At 40.6% G+C, this 20,589-nt stretch overlaps 2 protein-coding genes across 2 annotated transcripts; one reads left to right on the top strand and one right to left on the bottom strand.

Annotated features, from left to right (window-relative positions):
* Positions 1 to 1,758: 1,758 nt before the first annotated feature.
* LOC121909322 (leucine-rich repeat-containing protein 30-like) lies at positions 1,759 to 2,658 on the bottom strand. Its single transcript, XM_042429825.1, has one exon. It carries the CDS (start codon positions 2,656 to 2,658, stop codon positions 1,759 to 1,761), a length of 900 nt encoding a protein of 299 aa, XP_042285759.1.
* Positions 2,659 to 13,809: 11,151 nt separating this feature from the next.
* On the top strand, positions 13,810 to 20,545 carry rheb (Ras homolog, mTORC1 binding). The gene is made up of 8 exons (XM_042429942.1): positions 13,810 to 14,110; positions 15,043 to 15,114; positions 16,617 to 16,684; positions 16,866 to 16,948; positions 17,041 to 17,097; positions 17,201 to 17,248; positions 17,703 to 17,784; positions 19,632 to 20,545. The coding sequence occupies exons 1-8, from the start codon at positions 14,059 to 14,061 to the stop codon at positions 19,722 to 19,724; spliced, it is 555 nt and encodes a 184-aa protein (XP_042285876.1). The 5' UTR covers positions 13,810 to 14,058; the 3' UTR covers positions 19,725 to 20,545.
* The last annotated feature ends 44 nt before the right edge of the window (positions 20,546 to 20,589 follow it).

Raw genomic sequence — 20,589 nt, 5'->3', positions numbered from 1 at the left:
ACTTATTGTCACTGTGACTGGTAAATAATGTGTATGACCTTCTTAAAGGTGGTGACATACATGTATACCTCATTAATATCTGAGCAGCCAAGTTGACACAAATTCAGTTTTATTTACAGGAGGAACCTGGCGGCATATCAACAGAAATTAGCTGTACACATACATTTACACTATCAAGCACACATTCACCCATCACATAACAAAGCCTTAGTAGTTGTCGGGGTAGTTAGAGAAGTATTTGTGTGTCCACATAGCCACTGTCCAGTGATGTGACTAATCAAGTCTTATAGTGGAAAAACAGAACAATAGGGATCACTAATCATTCAGAATAAATCCTCTTATGTATAGAAATGACTACAGAGAAGTGCTGATGAGCGGGTTAATATACTAACATAATGCGTTGGCCTTACAGTTGTTGAATCTTGATCATTAACTGAGAACCAGATTCAGAAAGAAAACCAGATTCAAATGGTCACAAGACCACAGTGGTCACTTGACAATAGGGCTGTGTGATATGATTGAAAGCAATATCACATATTAACAAAATAACATTTCTGATAGCTTTATGCAGTATATTACAATATGGTAAATGGATTCAAAAACTCACATAAAACAATAATCTTAATATCTATAAAGTATTACTTTTTTGCATTAAGAAAAATCACCAATTAAATCACACTTTTTTTTAGTTTTTGAGTAGAATTTCCAGCAATTCAAGAATATAATTTTATACAGTTATAACATCTCACTCATCTCAGTCCAATATGATAAAAAACGATAATATTGAGTTATTACATGTTTATTCTTAGACTGGTTTTATATGTGCTAGAGGATATCAGAGCAAGACTGGCCACTGTGTAAACATATTTTCTATGCTACATGATGCTGGATCATACAGCACAGTTTTGTTATGGCATTTTATAAACTTGTCTTTAGCAAAGATATTCATACTGCAACACCTTCACAGTTTTGTACATTTGCTACAACTGCAAAACATTAGACAGATAACAATAGTTATAAGGCTCTTACAACTATTTCATTAAAGTAATACAGTAGTTTGAATTGAATAATGTGTCCCATACTTTTCCACACATGACAAGACATTTTTTATATCATCTAAGTTTTTTTCTGTCACTGCTGTCAATGTCTGCTTTCCAACAACCTCAGAGGAGCTGCCATCCAGCAGCACCACTCCCATCTGATGGAGTGGAACAACATTTAATCAGAGACTAAGTCCCTGTTGTGTTTTGTTTTGTTTATTTTGCAGAACTTAAGCCCCCCCCTCTACTGTTCTTTCCACTGACTTTACACACCCGATCCTCATGACCTGTGTACAACAAAGAGAGCGGTGATCTGCAGCCTGAACTTACCCCGTGCCCCTCTCACTACCACAGGCCAAACAAGTTCAACTGGCCAGTAATCAGCCTCCAAATGTGGACCTGTGAATTTTTGCATTAGCCGAGCAACTTGTCGTGACCCTTTAACAAATGTTTACACGTGACACAGCAGTTTCTAGTTGTTTATTTGTAACCAAATGTTTCAAAAATCAAAAAGCAGAAAAAATCTATTTGTCTGCCAGAAGATTTCCCATAATATTAGTGAGTAATGGTCATTTGTCTTGAGTGATAGTATCTATAGTCAGGCAGTGTGTTGTAAGAGAGGAGCATGACTACCATGTGCCAGGGGTCAGATTTTGTGCCAACATCACATTACGACACACTTTTAGACACACGCAGACACACACACAATAGTAGTCCCTCACGTGGGTTTGAGGTAGTTGTAGAGGGCACTGAGCCCCCCTTGCAGCACCTCCTGAATAGGCTTGAGGAGGGGGTTATTGATAATATGAAGTCCTTTATCCAGGGGATGGCAGGCCAACCTCCCGAGCCTGCTCAGCAGATACAGTTCCATCGGCACATTTTGCAGGTCATTGAAGTCAACATTGAGGAGTTCTAAAGACTCCAAAAAGCATAGAGTCTTAGGCAGTGTGTGGATACTGTTTCCCTCCACGATGAGGATCTTCAAGTTAACTAAGTCCTGGATCTGGTCCGCAATGGTCTCCAGACGGTTGCAAGCAAGGTGGAGGAACACCAGGCCCTTCATGCTGTAAACACAGGTGGGGATGTGAGAGATGCGGTTGTGACTAAGGTTGAGTTTGGTCAGATTGTGCATGGCTGCCAAGCTACCAGGGAGGCCTGTGATCTGGTTGTTGGCCAGACTGAGCACCTCCAAGCAGGTGCAGGAGCCCAGCTCCTCAGGGACCTCGCTCAGGCGGTTGCGACAGGCAAAGAGCACACGTAGCTTCTTCAGGAGGCCGATCTCAGGCGGGAGGCTAGACAGGTTGTTGCCCCACAGGTTCAGGATCACCAGATTGTCCAGAGCACTCAGGGTAGGGGGCAGGGAGCACAGGCAATTCATGGACAAGTTTAGCTTCTGCACCTCTCGGAGCTCCCACAGCTCTGCGGGGGTCTCACCCAGCCCCCGCATGGCGAGGCTCAGCGTGCTGTAGCCAAAGTGCACCGTGGCGTGTCTGCGGATCCTCTCAGCAGCCGATGACAGGCTGGGCTGGTCGTCTCTAACAGCACTCCTCCTCCTTTGACTCACACTCACCTCATTCAGCTCCTTGTTAGAGAAACTGTGAGATTGCTTCCCACCCATTGTCCTCACAGTACTGTTGTTTCTATTGCCTATAACACGATGTCAGCATGTGATTATCTGAATCACCAACACTTAGAGCATTGAGGGGATTGCTAAAGATAATGGCTGCTGATTGATCTCCAGGGTTCTTGAACGAGCCATACAGAACATGTTCCAGTGGCTCTGTGATGTCTGGTTGTTGTAGAACTCCTGATGTTTGGCAGCAGTAGCACTGAATCCTGGCTGGTCTTTCTCACCAAGCTGAGTTGCAGGGTGCTGTAACAGAGCAATATGGGGGGCTCGTGATCCGCGTCTCCCAGACCAACTGCCTGTCTTACTGGATTTCATTCCCCAGCTGGTCCTGTCACTTTTCAAGTCCACAGATAGCACCCTGCTCCCCACCCACTATAAGGGGGGCAGGAGTGGGGCTAGGATGCTGTTTGAGCTCAATCAGTTTAGGTCACTGCCATGATCTCATAGCTTAACACACAGAAATGCACTGCTGCACACACATGCTGTACCACTTGACACGTAACCATGTTTATTTTGTTGATATGTTCACCTGCTATCTTTTGTATATGTATTATATTTTGCATTTAAAATCATTTAGATATTTAACATAATACCTCTCGCTGACCATAATCTCTTCACGCTTTTTTTTTCTTTCTCACACTAGCCCCTGTGCCTTTGTGCGTGTTCTTTTGTCTCAACTTAAATATGGCACCAAAGCTGGCAGCCGTGAAAACACTGAATCATCTCTCAAAAAAGTAACAGATCTTAGAGGCATTAGCGAAACCTTATGCACAGGCATGTGCTGGTTTAATCTCAAGTGCAAAAGGACATGGAACATTCCAGTATGTTCCTAGAAAACTCTACAGTTGTTCAAAATCTTACTCATCTGGCCTCAAGGGGTGAAACTCTCTTTATGTAAGAGAATATACTGAAGTGCATTTACATTTAACATTTTGTCTTTCCCCCCAGCAACTTACACACTGAGGTAAAAAAGTTCTTATGCTTTTTCCCTAAAGAGTTCTTTAAGTGTCTTTCTAGAGTTCTTCACTGAAAGCTTTTGTTCCGCTTACTTTCAACAATATTTTTTCACTTTTAAGTGTGATTCTTGTGATAATGACTTAGAGGAAAAAACAACCTTGAACTAAAATTTATTTTTGAGCATGTCTGTAATCCATCAATCCACTCTACATATTTGCTTTTCCTGTTTTGGATTGCTAAGCCTTGGTTATAAACACATTTGCACCTACAGGCAATTTAGAGATTCAGTTTCACTTAACCTGCTTGTATGAAACTGGAGCACCCAGGGGAAAGCCACGCAGACATGGAGAGAACATACAAACTCTACATAGAAAGGTGGAGTTTACTTGTTCTCTCCATGTTGGTTAGGTCTGGTTCAGACTCACCTTCCTCTTGCTGTGAGGCAACAGTGCTAAACACAGCCAAGTCACATCAAGTCTTTTAAACGATGGGTTCACAATTTTTCAAGTCTGTCCTAAAACGATATTCAGGTGCCCAATGTAAGTGATAGGGAACAAAATCCACAGTCCTCCTTCTGTATAAAAATGTATTCAAAAATGTATTTGAAGTTCTTCACCTGTCCAAATTAGTCAATTCAAGTAGATATCTTTCAAAGTTACTGTCTTTTTAGTGCCAGATCCCCTCTGTTACAATTCTCCCACTGTAGCTGAACATGAAAACACTGTCTGTCAAGACACGGGGAGGGATTTTTTTTACTAAAAAGGCTGTAACTGTGGAAGATATCCACCTTATTTGAGTAACTCAGAAGGATGAAGCCTCATATTATCCTCAGATAAACTTTTAGTTAAATTATTGATCAAAACGAAGGCGGAATTTTGCCCCCATCACTTACATTGTAAGCACATTTGGAGGGGACGCTCTAATAGTCAGTATGAACAGGTGGAATGATTGCAGTGAGAAAAACCTGTTTCAATGTTCATATGGGCACCTGACTGTTGTTTTAAGACCGACTTGAAAAATTGTGAACCTATCCTTCAAGCTCCAAATCACAATGTTGTCCCAAAGGGTTTTACAGTGTATATACTGTAGCTTTCAACATCTTCTATCCTTAGATCATCAAACAGGATGAGAAAAACTGTGCAAAAAATACTTTGAAACCACAGGAAGAGCTGCAGTCAAGGGATTCCTCTTCCAGGACAGACAGACATGCGATAAGTGCTCAATGTACAGCATGTACAGTACAGCATGTACACTGAGCTACTCTGTCAGAGATATTTTTAATTCATCCAAATAATGCCCTCTGATATGTGTCAAACAACATATTAGTAACATTGTCACTTTGTCAAATAAAGTCAGAAAATGCTCTTTATGTTTCAAAATAAATGCTACTTTCATTCATATTTAATTGACTTTCTCAGTGTTGTCATTCAGGTGATTAACATGATATTTGCAACATGAGAAGTCTACAATCATGAGCCGTGAACACTTTATAAAACTGTTAGGGGTGTAAATGGGACCTTGGACTTGATCCACATTCCTAGACAGCCTTACAGAGTCTGACCAGGACTTAGAGAGGCCTTAGTCATCATTCTTCTCCCAGTCCAGTAATCAAAGTACTTGGATGACAGTTAGCAGTGATTTCCAACTCTGGGGACTCGGCTCTGCTCTGAGCATGGCTAGATCAGCACTTATGAATGACAAGTTGAATCATGTGTTTGCTGAATTGGACACTGGAGATCAGGCTGTTGGGGTACATGCCCATTCAGGCAGCTGCTTGTGCAGCATGTATCATCCAGACAATTTTTTAGTAAATGTTAATACCTTCATATCATATAACTTGGTATAGAAACTGGTTTCTGGCTGACTGGTACGTTTCTTGTGTGTGCTTGTAGGAAACACTTCATCACAAAGTCTTTATACAGCCTTCAGTTTTTAGGAGGGGATCTGTGCTGCTGGTCTGTGTATATGTGTGCCACGGTTAATTTCACAAACAGCAGGATTGCTATATCCTGCCATCCTCTATTTACATGAAAAATGACACCTCAGCTGTAACCGTCAGAGCGTTCTCCCCCCTATGTGCAAACACATCCCCGGAGTGGCAACACGAGGCTCGGAACACATGCTGTCAAATATGCAGAAAAACCTTGGCTTCATATGCATATCCCTCATTATGGGTTAACTGTAGCACTGAAATACCTGGTAAAAGCTCAGGTGGAGGGACAGATGGAGGGAGGGGGTGGGATAGAAGCTAGATAGGTAGGTGGATGAATGTACAGAGAGAATAATGTTCACTCTGTGAGAGATGTCATCATGACATACCTCTCCATAACACACCATTGCCTAACACTTCGTCATACTCTTGCGAGGCATGAATCTTCATTAAATGCTCCTTTTTTTATCCCATGTGTGTTTTTTTCTAAACAAATCTTCCTTTATATCAGAGGAACAGATGAGTGAAAACAGCTTGAGATTTAAATGACAAGAAAATGGGATTCACCATTCCTCTTGCATTCGCACAACACCTTAATACAGAGTCCCATTAGCACCAAATGAGGATGAGTTATTCACTCTGAGAACAGTTACACCCTCCAGTCCTCAGGGTGACAAAAATGATCTCATTTGAGACAGCTCATCTGGTTATGTGGCGCAATAATGACTCTGGATGAGCTACCTTTAGAGACTCAAATTCAAGATATATACCATTATTACTTGTTCATTACTGTGGAGGCTCCTGGCGATGACAGATGATATATGGCCTTGCTGCCACAGAATCTACCGTAGATGTCTCTGTCTTGAAATGTAAGGAGTACCTGCCAAGACCTGAGGCTCTTTAGAGTCTATAGTGCAGACACATTAGCCCCTGAAGCCAACACTTCTACTGAAAAATACCTTCCCTCTTTAGACAGAATACAAGACAAGATCGGGTCTGAAAGACAAGAAATATGCATTTTGCAAGCCTTTTGAGTATTCCAGACAAAATTAGCACCATGAAATGGGGGAGAGCATGTGAACAGGGGTGGATGGCGAGCCACCTGAGCTGATAATCGTGTATTATTCAGCAGGTGCAGATGTGAATATTCACACCACTGGACACTTTCCACTTTCCATTTGTGCATGCGTCCGCATCTCCCCCAGTTAATGGAGTCTGTGGAAGTGGCTGCACATTTTTGTCAAAAATTGGGGATATGTCACACATTTGAATTGCCATCTGGAAATTGGCTGCAACGCTGCTCTGCCCAAACCTCCAGGTGACACAAAGGATCTACTCAGCAATGCAAATTAGCGGGGAGGAAATTTGAGGGAGTGTCCAACAAGTCTGCTTGGAGGCTGAAAACCAGGCCAAGAACATTTCATTTCAATGTTTCGAATGTTCATTTATTTACCAGATTGGACACAGTGAGGTCGCCTGCGGGTGGTTGTGCAAATTGTCACCATGGAAATTATATCAAGGCGGCTTTAGCATATTCAAGTCTACTTTGATGACAAATCTGTCCTAAAAGAGCACAAACACAAATTCATAACCATTCTACATCTTCTTAGAACATTTTTTCCACCTCCTTATCAACTCTAAGTGAAACACCTCTCCTGAGTATCTTGTAATCTCCTAATCTCTCTCCCCAGGCCACACGCCAGGTATCTGTAGTTAGATCTGTACAGAAGCAGCCAGATTCATCTTGAGATAAACTGGGACAACATGATGAATAGATAATAAAGACACCCAGGGGAAAGCACTATCCGGGTTAACTCCACCGTATAAAGATACCATTTGTAATGATGGTCGGAATCAACAGGGAAGTGCAGTGAGCAAAGCTAACTGGGCTCCAAAGTGACCAAATCAGTTCTGACTTTGCTGATACAGCAGATGGGAGTACAAACCAATTGTGGCTGTGACAACAACAAGCAGGGTGATGAAGTACCACTGAGCAGCCTATCTGGGTCTCACCTGCCTGCATTGCCACTGCTACAGGCAACTGAGTGCTAAACAAAAACAGTTGTACAGTGTGCGTACCGGTAGTTATAGCACAGCTGTAGAGTAATCATGATGAGATATGCTGTCAATGCTTTGGGATGTAAATTAGATTGATTTTGAGTCCAAGCTCTGACCTTGTCACTAGCTGAAAGCTCTGCAGAGACTCTGAAGTAACAATAATAAAGTTGTCCAAAGTTGCATTAAAGCCTGATCCAAGCTAATGTGTTTGGCATCTACTGTGTGTAGGCCGGACAACAGCCACCATGTGGCTACTATTCCTACTAGCCACCTTGGACCACAAAGAAAATACAGAGAAATCTTTATGTGAGGGCCTGACAGCAGCCGCCTTGTGGCCATTTCACAACAAAGCACCTCCAACCATCACCAGAAATATAATATCTGGAGAATTTAAATGGATAAGTCTAAACTCCAAATTAAATGAAATAAAACACATCCACCACAAAAACTAAACTAATTAAACATGCAGGAGAAATAGAACTTTTAAATAACAATGAAGTTGCACTACTGGCTACTATTTCAAATGACTATGTGAAAGACACAGCTCATAGTAACAAAATTGAGAGAATTATCACCAGACTCTGCAGTTCCCCTCAACGCTACAGTGTGTTTTACTGTCTTTCAGCTCTTGTTTTGGTTTTCTTCATTGCTCGGATAAATGCTACCTGCCGAGCACCATTTAGCCCAGGGACTAAAGATGAAAATTTGCTTTTGACTATATTTGGTGAAATAAATGTATGGTGTGTTGTTTCTGTTAAATAAACAATGGAATAAAATAAAATTGGGCATTCCACTGCCCCCAAGTGGCCAAAAATATCTATTATTACTGTATTGACAAGCACATCTGATGTAATCTTGCAGGGTTTGCAGCCGCTAGGACCATAAAAACTGGTTTCAGACTTAACCTTAGATTTAAGGCAACAACCTAGGGGAAAATATGCTGCAAACTCGGCTCAGAATAACACACTGCTTAAAACAAGAAAGCAAGAAAGCATCATAATGCACATGCCAAACAACTAACAGAAAATTAAGCACATAAGCCTATTACAACAAAGTAATTTACAATTAGTAACAGTGCAAACACTGCATATAGATACATGGTTGCAGTATCAAAGCAGAAATTGGCAGCCAGAGGACGCCAAGACATCGCCCACATGCAGCTCGGTGGAAGAGCAATAAAACAGCCAGTAGCGGTTACAGCATGATATTGATAACTGACTGATCTCCAAACAAATAAACAAACACAAAGTGAAGGCCCTATACACATGTAGCAAACACTTAATGTTAGCTTAGTGAAGTGAAGGCCTGATCACCACTCTGTGGAGAGTAAACCCAGACATGGCTTTGTAGAGGGTCGGTACAGTACCACATTGTCCAGACTACTGACAGGACATTCAGTTCGTGGCTTGATTTGCGACACACAAGCTGGCAGCTGAAATGATGAACATCCAGCAACTGGACTCTCAGAGTGATGCGGCTCAAACATGATTAATCCTCCGCAAAGCCATCCTAACGTAGCCTGGCTCTATACCTCTGAATCACTGCCCTCATCCTAGCGATTCAAAAAGTAATAAAGTTAAAATTAAGTAGCAATTTAGTCTAAACAAGCAAATCCTGAAGCAACATGATCAGGCCCCGATGACAGTTGAGCTTACTTATGAAATGCTATATAGCAGGAGCAGCAAGTGTTTGCATTAAAAGAGTTATAAATAAGCAGTGCAGCAGCAGGAAAGCAGCACAAAAGAGAGGAAGGATCACTGCCAGTTTGAATACGCTGCCTTGTTGCTAAGCATGTGTTGGATATATGTTGCAGTGAAGTGGAGTATGTGCGTGTCAGTGTAGTAAGTTGTCTGCTTGAGCGAGGCCTTCAGGGTGTGTCAGGTGTGGTGGAGAAACTCATATCGCAAAGTTTTGATGGTGAGTGACAGCACAGAAGTTTCAATGATGATGATTTTTCTGTGCATGCCACCAGAACTTGAAACAATAGGATCTGACAAGCTCTGTTCTAGAAATTAGGATGCTTGCCAGACCATCGCTGCCAGCAAGCCATAAATGTTTCATGTGGTGCTGATATGGTAATCATTGGATCCCTACAATGACACCTTGTGAGAGTTGGATAACGATGGCTGTCTTTCAGGCCTGTGTGACTCTGGACACAGTCCAACAGCTGAGGCACAGCCTGAAGTGTGAATCTGCACGTTAAAAAAGGGCCACATTGCATCCAGTAGGGTGATAAAAGTCTCAAAGATAAGCAAAATAAAGGTGCAACGGTTGTCCCCCCAGTCATTATGCAGCTATACACACTTTGCTGGTGAGAGATGTCACACAAATGCATTCCTCTGAGTTAAATATGCATTCTGTTTCATGAGGTTTTGCGAGTGGGTCCAGGTGCCCGTTAGTGGCACAAACCCAGCTGGAGGATGTAGCTGACTCGCTCCACTGGCGCACAGGCTGGCATACTAACAGAGCCAGGGGTGCTTTCACAGTGAGTTGAAAGAGGCTGGCGCTGGTGCCACACACCCAGGGTTCAGAAACACGAGCTCCAGCTGCATGTCCACTAGCTCGCATAGCTAAAGAAATTAGAGACTGGAAATCTAAAGTGAGTTTTCAACCTGCAACATGCTCCGTGACAGGAATATCGATCTCATGACATTAGCAGTCACACACACAACGCCGTCACCTTAATCACATCTGTGTCTCGCTGCACACGAGATTCTGTGGGATTAATTGTTGGGGTGAAAAAAGAAGAAATTTTCCAATCACTAGGGATGAAGGAATAAAAGGCCAACATGTCTAAAAGAGCTTAATGTATTATTTCTCTGAGGCTTGTGTAAGCCTTTTATTAAAGTGAAACAATCTTGTCAGACACCTGTTGTTCCTGCAAGGGGTATTTATTGTTGGCCTATGTCAGCACACTGTAATCCCTGGCTAGAACATGGCTGTATTACCAGTGTGACCTATTCTTGGTCATCATAATTTCTTGCGAGCATGTGTGTGAGAGAGAGAGAGAGCGAGAGGTTGAAATAGGTAGAGAAAGTGACAGCGTTCATGTGTATGGGTTTGAATGTGCTTATGTGTGTATTTGTGTGTGTGTGTCCAGTGATTGCAGGCAGCACCCTTCAGCCATTCCAGAAAAGCTTTTTTTTTTTTTTTTTTTTTTTGACACCCAATGTCATGCAGAACAAATCGCCTATTGCTGACACAGTGATTTCTTGTCTCCAGCGCCGAGAAGTGTGTGTGGAGGCAAAACAGTTGGGTCTTACTGACGGGGACTTGGACATGTCTGTGATTAAGTAGTAATGGTCCAGGACGTGACAGGGAAACAGGGGATTTCATTGGTCGCAGGGCAGGGAAAAATGCACACCCTTGGGGGCCCGTGGGGTATTTTTGAGAGAGTATATAATTATTTTTAAGAGTTTTGCTCCAAGATATTCTAGAGTAGCATTTAAACTGTGGAAATCTTTAAATATCTCCCAATGTCTCTTTCTAGAAAATGCAGTTTTACAGACTCCATCATTTGTGTGAAATTAAGCAATGATTGATACACATAAGTAATATTAACCCTTTAGCTTTCTGGCTGTTTGTAGAGCAAAGAGGAGCCTCATCATCTCACCACCTTCACCACGCCTGCCTTGAATTCCAGTGTCTGCCTATGGGCTTAACCCGCTAATTGTGGCCTGACTTCCTATGGTATTATTGCATGCCTGCGGTTTGGTTTTAGGCCACAGTTATATTAAGACATGGGTATTTTAACATAATGGAATACACTATTAGCTGAGATAAGCAGGGATGTGTGTGATGGTTGTAGTGTGTCTGATTTATGTGTGAGGTCACTGAGGTACAGTGTCTCGCTGTTTAGGGAGGTTTGGGTGTGTATGTCTGATTGTATGGTGCAGCTTGAGAAACGGGGCTTCGTGAGTTCTTGAGTCAAACAAGAGATGGAAATAAACAGTTATTAGAAGGTGATGTTTCTATGGGAATATGGGAATATATAATGGTTATTTCTGCATTTACAGATAGGTATCTGGTACTCTAAGTGGGGTCTGTGTGAGATATAAATGGTGTTATGGGGACATCTACTGGCCAATGTCTATTATAAGTAAAAGTCTTGCCTTTTACATTGTACTTAAAAACAAAAATGTGTTCTTATTTTTTCAGTTGGATGTTTGAGCTTCACTGTGCAGAGTTTGAAGCAAGAAGACTGTTTTCACATTCATCTGCTGAAGGGGTAACAGTTTCTCTGCTCTCACCTTAAATCAGAGTTTAAGGGCAAGTACTTACAAGCATGACTTTCGACATCAAAACCAGTTTGGAAGCCAACCGTCGTCCAGTATGCAATCTACACAAGACTGATGTGGAAACTTGAAACCTGCAGTGCACATACACTGAAAATGGAGTTTACAATGAAGTAGGAGACATTATGTGTCCAGCAGTTAAACTCTATTCCACTTTCCATTTTCATAGAGTCTAGATTTTTGCATGAGTGAAGGAGTAGTTGTTACTTTAAGACTTTTTAACCAGGTAATTTCACTTTTGTCATAGAAAAACCACATCAGACACACATTATTATTCGAAGCAGAGTGTTTCCTAAAACATATCTGGAGGTAAAATACAGATGTTTACCAGCAAAAGTAAAAGAAAGCCTACCCATAATGGCCTCCACGAGCAGCATTTTGATGTTCTAGCTGGTTGAATTGGATCTGATTTTAACTTAACTGTTGTTGACCAAACAGATCTTGAGAAAACAAATAAAGCTCAAGGAGCATTAGTAGATTTATCACTCTGCATTAAGATTTATTACCAGCAATAATTATAATGCTCATCATTGTGAGCTGTGTGCTAACGTTGGGTCTCTCTCTCTCTCTCTCTCTCTCTCTCTCTGTAAGGCGTGATAAAAACTGGGTTTTATTTATTTATAAGGCTCTTACTGGTTTTTTACCCCCTTCCATTATTTCATTGTTATCTTTTAATGCAGGCCCGTACACTGTGCACCTGCAACCTGGAATAACATGCAGGACATTCTTAAGCTTATCTCATTTTTATCCTAATAGGGCAATTTAAATTTTTAATTTCCTCTTATTTCACTTCCAACTGCTCTTGTTTTAAGCTGACTCATTCACTGTAAATTTTAATTCCTTTATTTATTCATAAGCTTTTAATATGTTAGTATTTTTACTAATTTGGGTTTTCATTACTTTTTCTTTTTTTCTTTATCATCATTGTTATATAAGTATCTTATCTGTGTTTCTTGGTGCCTAGGATGTGTTATTTGTGAATTTGCTTTGCTGTATTGTAAATGAAGTCTCTACCTCAATATATTTCCGAGTCTAAATAAAGGTTGAGTGAAAGAATGAATGAATGAATGAATGAAAGGTATCCTGGAGCTTTTCACCAGATTACATGATGCTCATCAGCAGATGGAGTTTGAGGATAACATGTCTCATATTTTGTCAGCTTGAATGTAAAATCTTTATTTGTAAATGAACAATAGATGTAAAATAAATGTAGATGAGTAACCGTAGAAGGTACAAAAATCACTTTGCAATATTATAAAGTAGAAGTAGAAAGAAACATTACAACACATGTACCTTACAGTGGTACAGTATGTACTTATTTACCTATCACCACATTGTATTGTAGCTTTTTATCTGTTACACACTATAATCTACTTCTCCTATAATTGATATGTCTATAGAGATGTTGGCTGTACGTATAGTAAGCTTATAGCTCACTGACCCCATCATCTGTCCCGCCTATAACGTTTCTATGGGCATTAATGGGGTATCACTGGCACTGAATAATGAGTTTATGGTGATCTAACATTAGCTTTTTCATGGCTATTGTGACCACAATGGGATCTGTATGATAATCCTATAATATCTTAACAACGACTTATACTATTTTGCTTCTCTCCATAGGTCATTACAGAAATTACTATAGTGTGTCCGAGAAAAAAGAAAAAAGAAAAAAAAAAAAAGATGACGTCTTCCCTGCTCTCTGACCCTAAAGATGTGAATGACATTGCACCCGGCCACCCAGCGCGTCATATTGCGTGTATCAACCAATCATATTTTAAAACCCGGTCATTGCTATTTGACGGACAGCTGTTTCACCCAATCAAAGTTTTACAACAGGCATCAACGCCCTCCTTCACTCCGCGTCTATCCAATCAGAGCGGAGCAGTAATTACTAATTCATTACATTGCAAAGGGGAGTGACGCAGTTATTGTAGATCTATACTCCATGCTTTTTCATATGACCTGAAATAACATTATTTTCAAGCCGTGGACGTAAAATTTTCTCGTAAACTCAGCAAAGAACAGGGACCTCTGCTGTCATCTTTAGGCTGTATGTCGAATCTTTGCGCTCCTTGAATTTGGATGCCATTCCGGTTGGAGGTTGCGGTACACCCCGAGGACTAGATGCGATAACCAGAACGAGATATGCCGCAGCCGAAATCACGAAAAATCGCCATCCTCGGGTACAGATCCGTAGGTGAGTTCCGATCAGACGACGCGCAGGGGGGGTGGTGATGGGGGGGGAGGGAATGACACCTTAAGGGCCTTGGATGCGACGCAGGGACTAGATTTCAGCGGCCTTTCAGATCAATTTAAATCCATTGTAAGAGCGGTTTACTCCTCCTATAATAGACTTAATTTATAAGGGAGTGGGATCTGTCACGCAGCATCCCGGAGAGGGCGAATGAGCGCCACCAGGTGAGACGTGGCCTTGTGAGGGTTTTTTTTTTTTTTTTTAGCACATGAGGCCTCCCATAGAATGTTCAAGATCCATATTTTTACGCGTCTGATCTTTGGCGCACTTATTGATACGTTTCCATCATTGACCCCAACCCCGCTGGCGTTAGGCTAGTTCCTGCTGTGGGAAGGCCTGAAGGACCACAAGGATTTGGCGCATTATTACTGGGCAGTTTTTATTTGATCTTAACCAAACCAAAGAAGCGCAATCTGTATGCGGTAAAAAAGGATGTTGAGGATGGCAAGATGGCACACACAGATAGCACGAGTAGAGGCCCAGCCAGCATACCAGCACGAAAAACTCCTCAAATATTACCATAGAGATTTGTATTGTGTTTATGGCAGCCTACTACCTACTATTGTTGTTATTCTCCCATATTCTCAGGAGGTTTATGGTGTATTTGGTAGCCTTGTGCGTTGCAGGTGTTGTAAATTATTAATTTTTTGGATGTTTATAATGTGCATATGTTTATCAGTCACTGCTCCCTTTTAATTTGTTGTCATCTTTATACTGAATATATACACCTGAGCCACAGGACATGATTGATGAACAGCTGTTATGGATAACTGCATTAAAAACTTTTGAAGCTTTTGACATTTTCTTTCCACATTTCTAATATTTTTCTAATCTCTGAAGAATCACTGTTCATAATAATCATTTGTATTTTGCAGGAAAGTCCTCTTTGACAATTCAGTTTGTGGAAGGCCAGTTCGTTGACTCCTATGACCCCACAATAGAAAACAGTAAGTGGGGGATTTTATCGACTGTTATACCTTGATAAACAAACAGGGTTTCCCCCCAGGAAACTTCATCTGAGGTGCGGATCCCGGAGCACCTTTGCTCTTTTCTCCTCCAAGGTTTTGTAAAAGTGTATGTATTTTTTATGATGTTTGCGGAGGTGGTTGTTTCAAGCAAGGTGACGCACCTCTGCTCAAAAATGCAGGAAACCGATAAATAAGTAAGGTTAACTTGATTCCTATTGCTCAAAATTGCACATTTGACTTAGCTTCACAATCTGAACATACAACAAAGACCTTCAGTTAAGATTATGAGAAACACCCGTAACACTTCAAAAGTAGAAAAAGGTACATGCCCAATCCTTTATTAAGATCTTTGAAATCAATGTTCTGATTGTTATTTGCCATCACAAGGTTCACTTACTTGGTGTTTCCAAAGCTTTATGCCTTCATCGGCTGTTTTAGTAGCTCAGTTGTCATGTAGATAGTGTAGTATTTATCACATGACCCACCTAAGTATGGAATTTCAATCAGAGGTGGTTATATATTATGATAATCATAAGGATTTATCATTATCAATATGTTTGATATCAGTTTATATCATTATATGGCTTATGTTTCACATTTTACTCATTCAAACCTGTCCATCACAGTCAAACTTGATGGATCGAAAGTGTTACTCTTCCTCGTCCTTATGTTATTATGTCAGATATACTGTATCTATGATTTTGCTGAAAGACAATCGATGATCAGACTAAATTGTTACCCAGCAGGGTGCAGTGTTTCTTCCAAGCCAACATGTCCAAACACTACACCAACTGATTTCAGCACTTTCCACCAGAAAGGGAGAAACTTTCTTTTTAAGGAATGTTTCAGAAATTAGCTGGTGTACTGTTTTGGTTGGAATGAAACCCTACTGACCCTTCATTTCTGTAAGCCTGGACATCACCGGCTTATTTCGTTGCCTCGCTTGAATGCACTTTGACTGTACATTTTGCAGAACAAGAGAACATTCTAAACACACATATTCCCAGACACTCCAGAGATTTAAACTTTGCCTGTAGGCTGTTTCTCTTTTCCCCGACATGTTTGCTCATATACCATCCTGCATTTCTCGAATGTGTGGTCTGTATCTATAAATAATCTCTGGATGGTTAACATAAAGCAAAGTGTCAGCGTTATCAGCGAGATGCTGCAGGCAGCGCAATCCCTCAGCAACCGTTGTAGATAATATGACCCATCTCCAGGCAGATATTGACATCCATGTACTGAATGAACTCGGTGGTCCTGTGCAACCAGAAATGGATCCATAACTGGGTTGTGTCTTGTGCTGTATGTCTTGAGATCTGCAGACTGAACACTGAGTGATGGAGGCTGTATAGTACTCAATTATTTATGTGTATTTTTTATGTTGATCTAAAAAAGAAACTTCTCGCTCCGTCTGTTAAAGTGTTTAATTCGTCATTTCCAGCAGTTAATTTCCAATTTGTCCTTTCTTTTAACTGCAGCGTTTACTAAAATGATCACAATAAATGGACAAGAGTACCATCTTCAGCTGGTAGACACAGCAGGACAGGTATGACTCAGTGCCAACTGAATGATAGCACTTTTTATCAGCCTGTCAGCAGGTTATGTATTTTTATGTAAATATGTGCTGTTATATGTTATATGATAATGTTATTTCATAGTTTGATATTTATTCTGCTTCAAACATGTAACATTTCATACCAATTTCCTCCAAATCTCCGTCTTTCCAGGATGAGTACTCTATCTTCCCACAGACTTACTCCATAGATATCAACGGTTACATTCTGGTCTATTCAGTTACATCTAATAAAAGGTATACCTCCCTTTTCTGTCCTGTGTAATGAGTTGGACTGCTTACAGTTCATGAATGCTAAAGAAGAAACTTTCCCCTCATTTCTTCCTCAGCTTTGAAGTTGTACAAGTTATCCATGAAAAACTGTTGGACATGGTGGGGAAAGTTCAGTGAGTACTGCTCCTTCTTATTTTGCTGTCCAAGGCATTCCAAGAAGTATGAAATATATCATGCATGAATGACAATGTGCCGTTTTCTTTCCCTCCAATGCAGAGTACCAATTATGCTCGTCGGTAACAAGAACGACCTACATATGGAGCGGTATGTCTGAAAGCACACTCAAATTGTACATTAGGTTTAATATATGCTGTAGGTATACATGGGTCAAGGCACTTAGCAGTTTTAATCATCATTTCTGTGTAATTCATCATCATTTTGCAGGCTCCTGTTGGCAGAAATGTAAAACTCCACTACATATCAAACACAAACACAAATACAAAACAGATGTTAATATTTGTTAAACAGGTGTCCCAAATAAAGACAGAAGCTGTTTGCACCAAACTAGTCTGTTTAAACATGACTCTGTGTGTTTGTGTAGCCCTGCGATTACACATTACTTTGCACCAAGTCAATGGAAACGTTTATAAGAGCAAATTTCTTAGGAATTGAACAATGTGGGTTGGTTAGAATCGACACTGCAGCCGTACTCTGAAATATTGTTTTATCCTCGCTGACTGGCTTTGCCTGCTATTCCTGTTTTTGTTGTTGTTTTCAGAGTAATCAGTTGCGAAGAGGGAAAAGCATTAGCTGAATCCTGGAATGCTGCCTTCATGGAGTCCTCAGCTAAAGAGAACCAGGTAAGATCATATTTACCAGGTAGTACTTGGTTTTAGATTTGGTTGTTGTCAAGACCTATTTATACCTCTGTTTCCAAAGAATACCCAATCAAATATCATTTTAATCTTTATATATTTAATGAATGCTACAATAGATAACTGAAAGGGCTCAGTCTCATTTAAAGTTTTAATCCTTAAAGGGGATCTAAGGCAATTTTACACATTCAGATTAGTTTACTCGTCACAGGGAGTTGTCAGCCTGTGAAAACAGTTTCAGTCTTCCTCCAGAGTCTGAGATAAATAACTTTGGCGATACTATCAGGGTTATCTTGGCTTGAGATTTAAGACTACAAACTTGTAATAACTTGTTTACCAGGCAGGAGGGTCTGACAAAGAGACTGTCAAGTTGCATTATGGGAAGTGTAGGATCTAGTGTTTTTGGAGCTTTACCTATACAAGTGACTAAAGTTCAGGATATCACAGCCTCTGCTGAGTACATTTTGACCATTTTTTTTAAACATCTGTCTCTTTCAAGTCCACCAACTCTATGGAAATGTTGCACTTAAGTGCTAGAGTGCTCTCTTATGCTTTTTATCACATCAAACCCGCCTTATCAACAGCCTCTTATAAGCATTATCCGTTCCATCAATTTGCATTCCATTACTGCCTTGATTGAAAGTGCGCACACACATATATTAAAGAAAACAGTTTGATGGATGTGTAGTAAACAGACACAAGTTTCTCTCCCTCCTGTAAGTATCTGACAATATACTATAGCTGCTCAAGGCAATTTTGCTGTCCCCAGAGGTTGATAAGCACGTAATTTCAAGTGACATTATAGAACTTGTGCTATTAAAATGTATCTGGAGCTACAACCAGACTGAAATATTTAGGGCTATAAATTTAAAGCTGCTGTACTGAATGTTTTTTATCTTAACAATGGGTCAAATGACTGTGTAATGTGAAAGGTGTTGCTCATGGTGATGAACCCATAGAGAATTATTACCCGACTCTGTGTTTCCCTTCAGCAATACAAAGCATTTTAGCATTTTTTTGTAACTCATTGTTTTGCTTTACAGCCCGCAACTGTACTGTTTGGTTCACTCTCACCACTCACAAGCATTGTCTCTAGCCTCAGCAGACAGCTGTTTTCAGCAAAAAAAAAAAAAAAAAAAAAAAAAGCTCAAAAAACAGCTAGCTGCCCAGCACCAAACAGTACAAAGACAAAGTTAGCGACTAGCTGGTGAACATAGTAGAATATTTAGCAACTAAAGAGATTTGGTGGAGAACAAAACTAACACAAACCAACTAAAAGGAGAGTGAAAAATAAACTTCATCAGGTGGACACAAACATGCTAATGTTACTCTCTTCCTGCTTGATGTGTAAATAAGCTACTGTTTGCTAACAAATAATCCCTATCAATTTTATAACCGGATAGTACAGTATGTCAATGTTGTGTTTACAGCTCGTTTCGCTGCCCCCAAGTGGCTGAAAAGTTAAGTTCAGAAAATGTATCCAGCACAGCATCAAAGATACAGCATGTTTAATTTACTATTCTTTTGATTTTCATCATTTTCATCCAACATAAGCTCAAAGTAAACAACAAACTGTTTTCTGTTGGATGTATTTTGCGCCGTATCTTAAGTTTTATATTCAGGAAGTCTATTTATCTGCTTCAAATCGAGTTAGCAAACAATATTGCTTGACAGTGTTTAAATGCCTATAAAAACAACGCCATCTCTGTGCGGCGCTTAAAGCGAGTGAGGCTCCACCGGATCAAATGTGTGTGAGTGAAGCATGTGACAGCGTCCTGCGTGTGTGTGTGTGTGTGTGTGTGTTCGTGTGTGTCTCGCTCTCTCACTCTCAGACAGCCGTGGAGGTTTTCCGGAGGATGATCCTGGAGGCAGAGAAGATGGACGGCGGCGTGCAGCCAGGAAAAACGTCCTGCTCCATGATGTAGAGCCGCCCAATCAACACACAGGACACTGCACTGGGATATCCCGTTACTTGAAGGCTAGCTGCCAGTTCTCCTCCACCTCAGCTGACTCCACCCCCCCCCCCCGGGTCCTAAATATCCAATACTGTCTATTTATGGCTCTGATTCCACTGTTATTTATCAGTATTTCCAATTCCCTTTTGTCATCCTTGTTTTTCTTTGTGTGTTTGATTTAAAAAAAAAAAAAAAAGGATGAGTGGTGGTTTCCTCGTCTTATATTTCCCACAATCCACCCCTCTTCCATCTCTGTCCACAGCACTGATGCAAAACACAGAACATCATTTAGGTGTATCAGAAAAAATGTTTTTTTTTTCCTGTGCTCGGTAATGACGACAACCGTGACTAAGGCCCAGAGATAGTAGTGGCTTGATGCATCTTCGCTTCCCATTATGCAGCTCCCATATAGGCAATGAGCAATTCTCTGTTTAAATAACACGAGATAAGAGAAATGTCATGTCTGCCATGCGTATGCTCCGAAAATGGATAAGTAAACACCGACGTTTCTTCTGATACATCACCAGCTGTTTGGTCCCTCCAATATATAACTCTTTTTCTACTTCGTCTCCACACGCAGTACCCACATCTCTGTCCCTCAGTTTGTTTTCATAGCAGTTACTGTCAGCCAAAAATCTGCATCCATTTTCTAATGTTGAAAATGTTGTACAAATGTTTTTGATTGTAATCATTAAAGCAAAAAGTGGTTATGTAAAGCAGGCTTGAGTGTGGATTATTACGCTGATAATGTGTTTTGTTTTGTTGTTTTTTTTTTTTTGAAGTGATAAAAAGATAGTAATAAATACAGCAGAAGCTCAAGTTTAAGAGGAAACAA

The sequence above is a fragment of the Thunnus maccoyii genome, chromosome 12 (assembly GCF_910596095.1).
Source record: "Thunnus maccoyii chromosome 12, fThuMac1.1, whole genome shotgun sequence".
NCBI classification, from domain to species: domain Eukaryota; kingdom Metazoa; phylum Chordata; class Actinopteri; order Scombriformes; family Scombridae; genus Thunnus; species Thunnus maccoyii.
The sequence above is the reverse complement of the archived record's forward strand: the minus strand, read 5'-3'. Positions and strand labels throughout refer to the sequence as shown.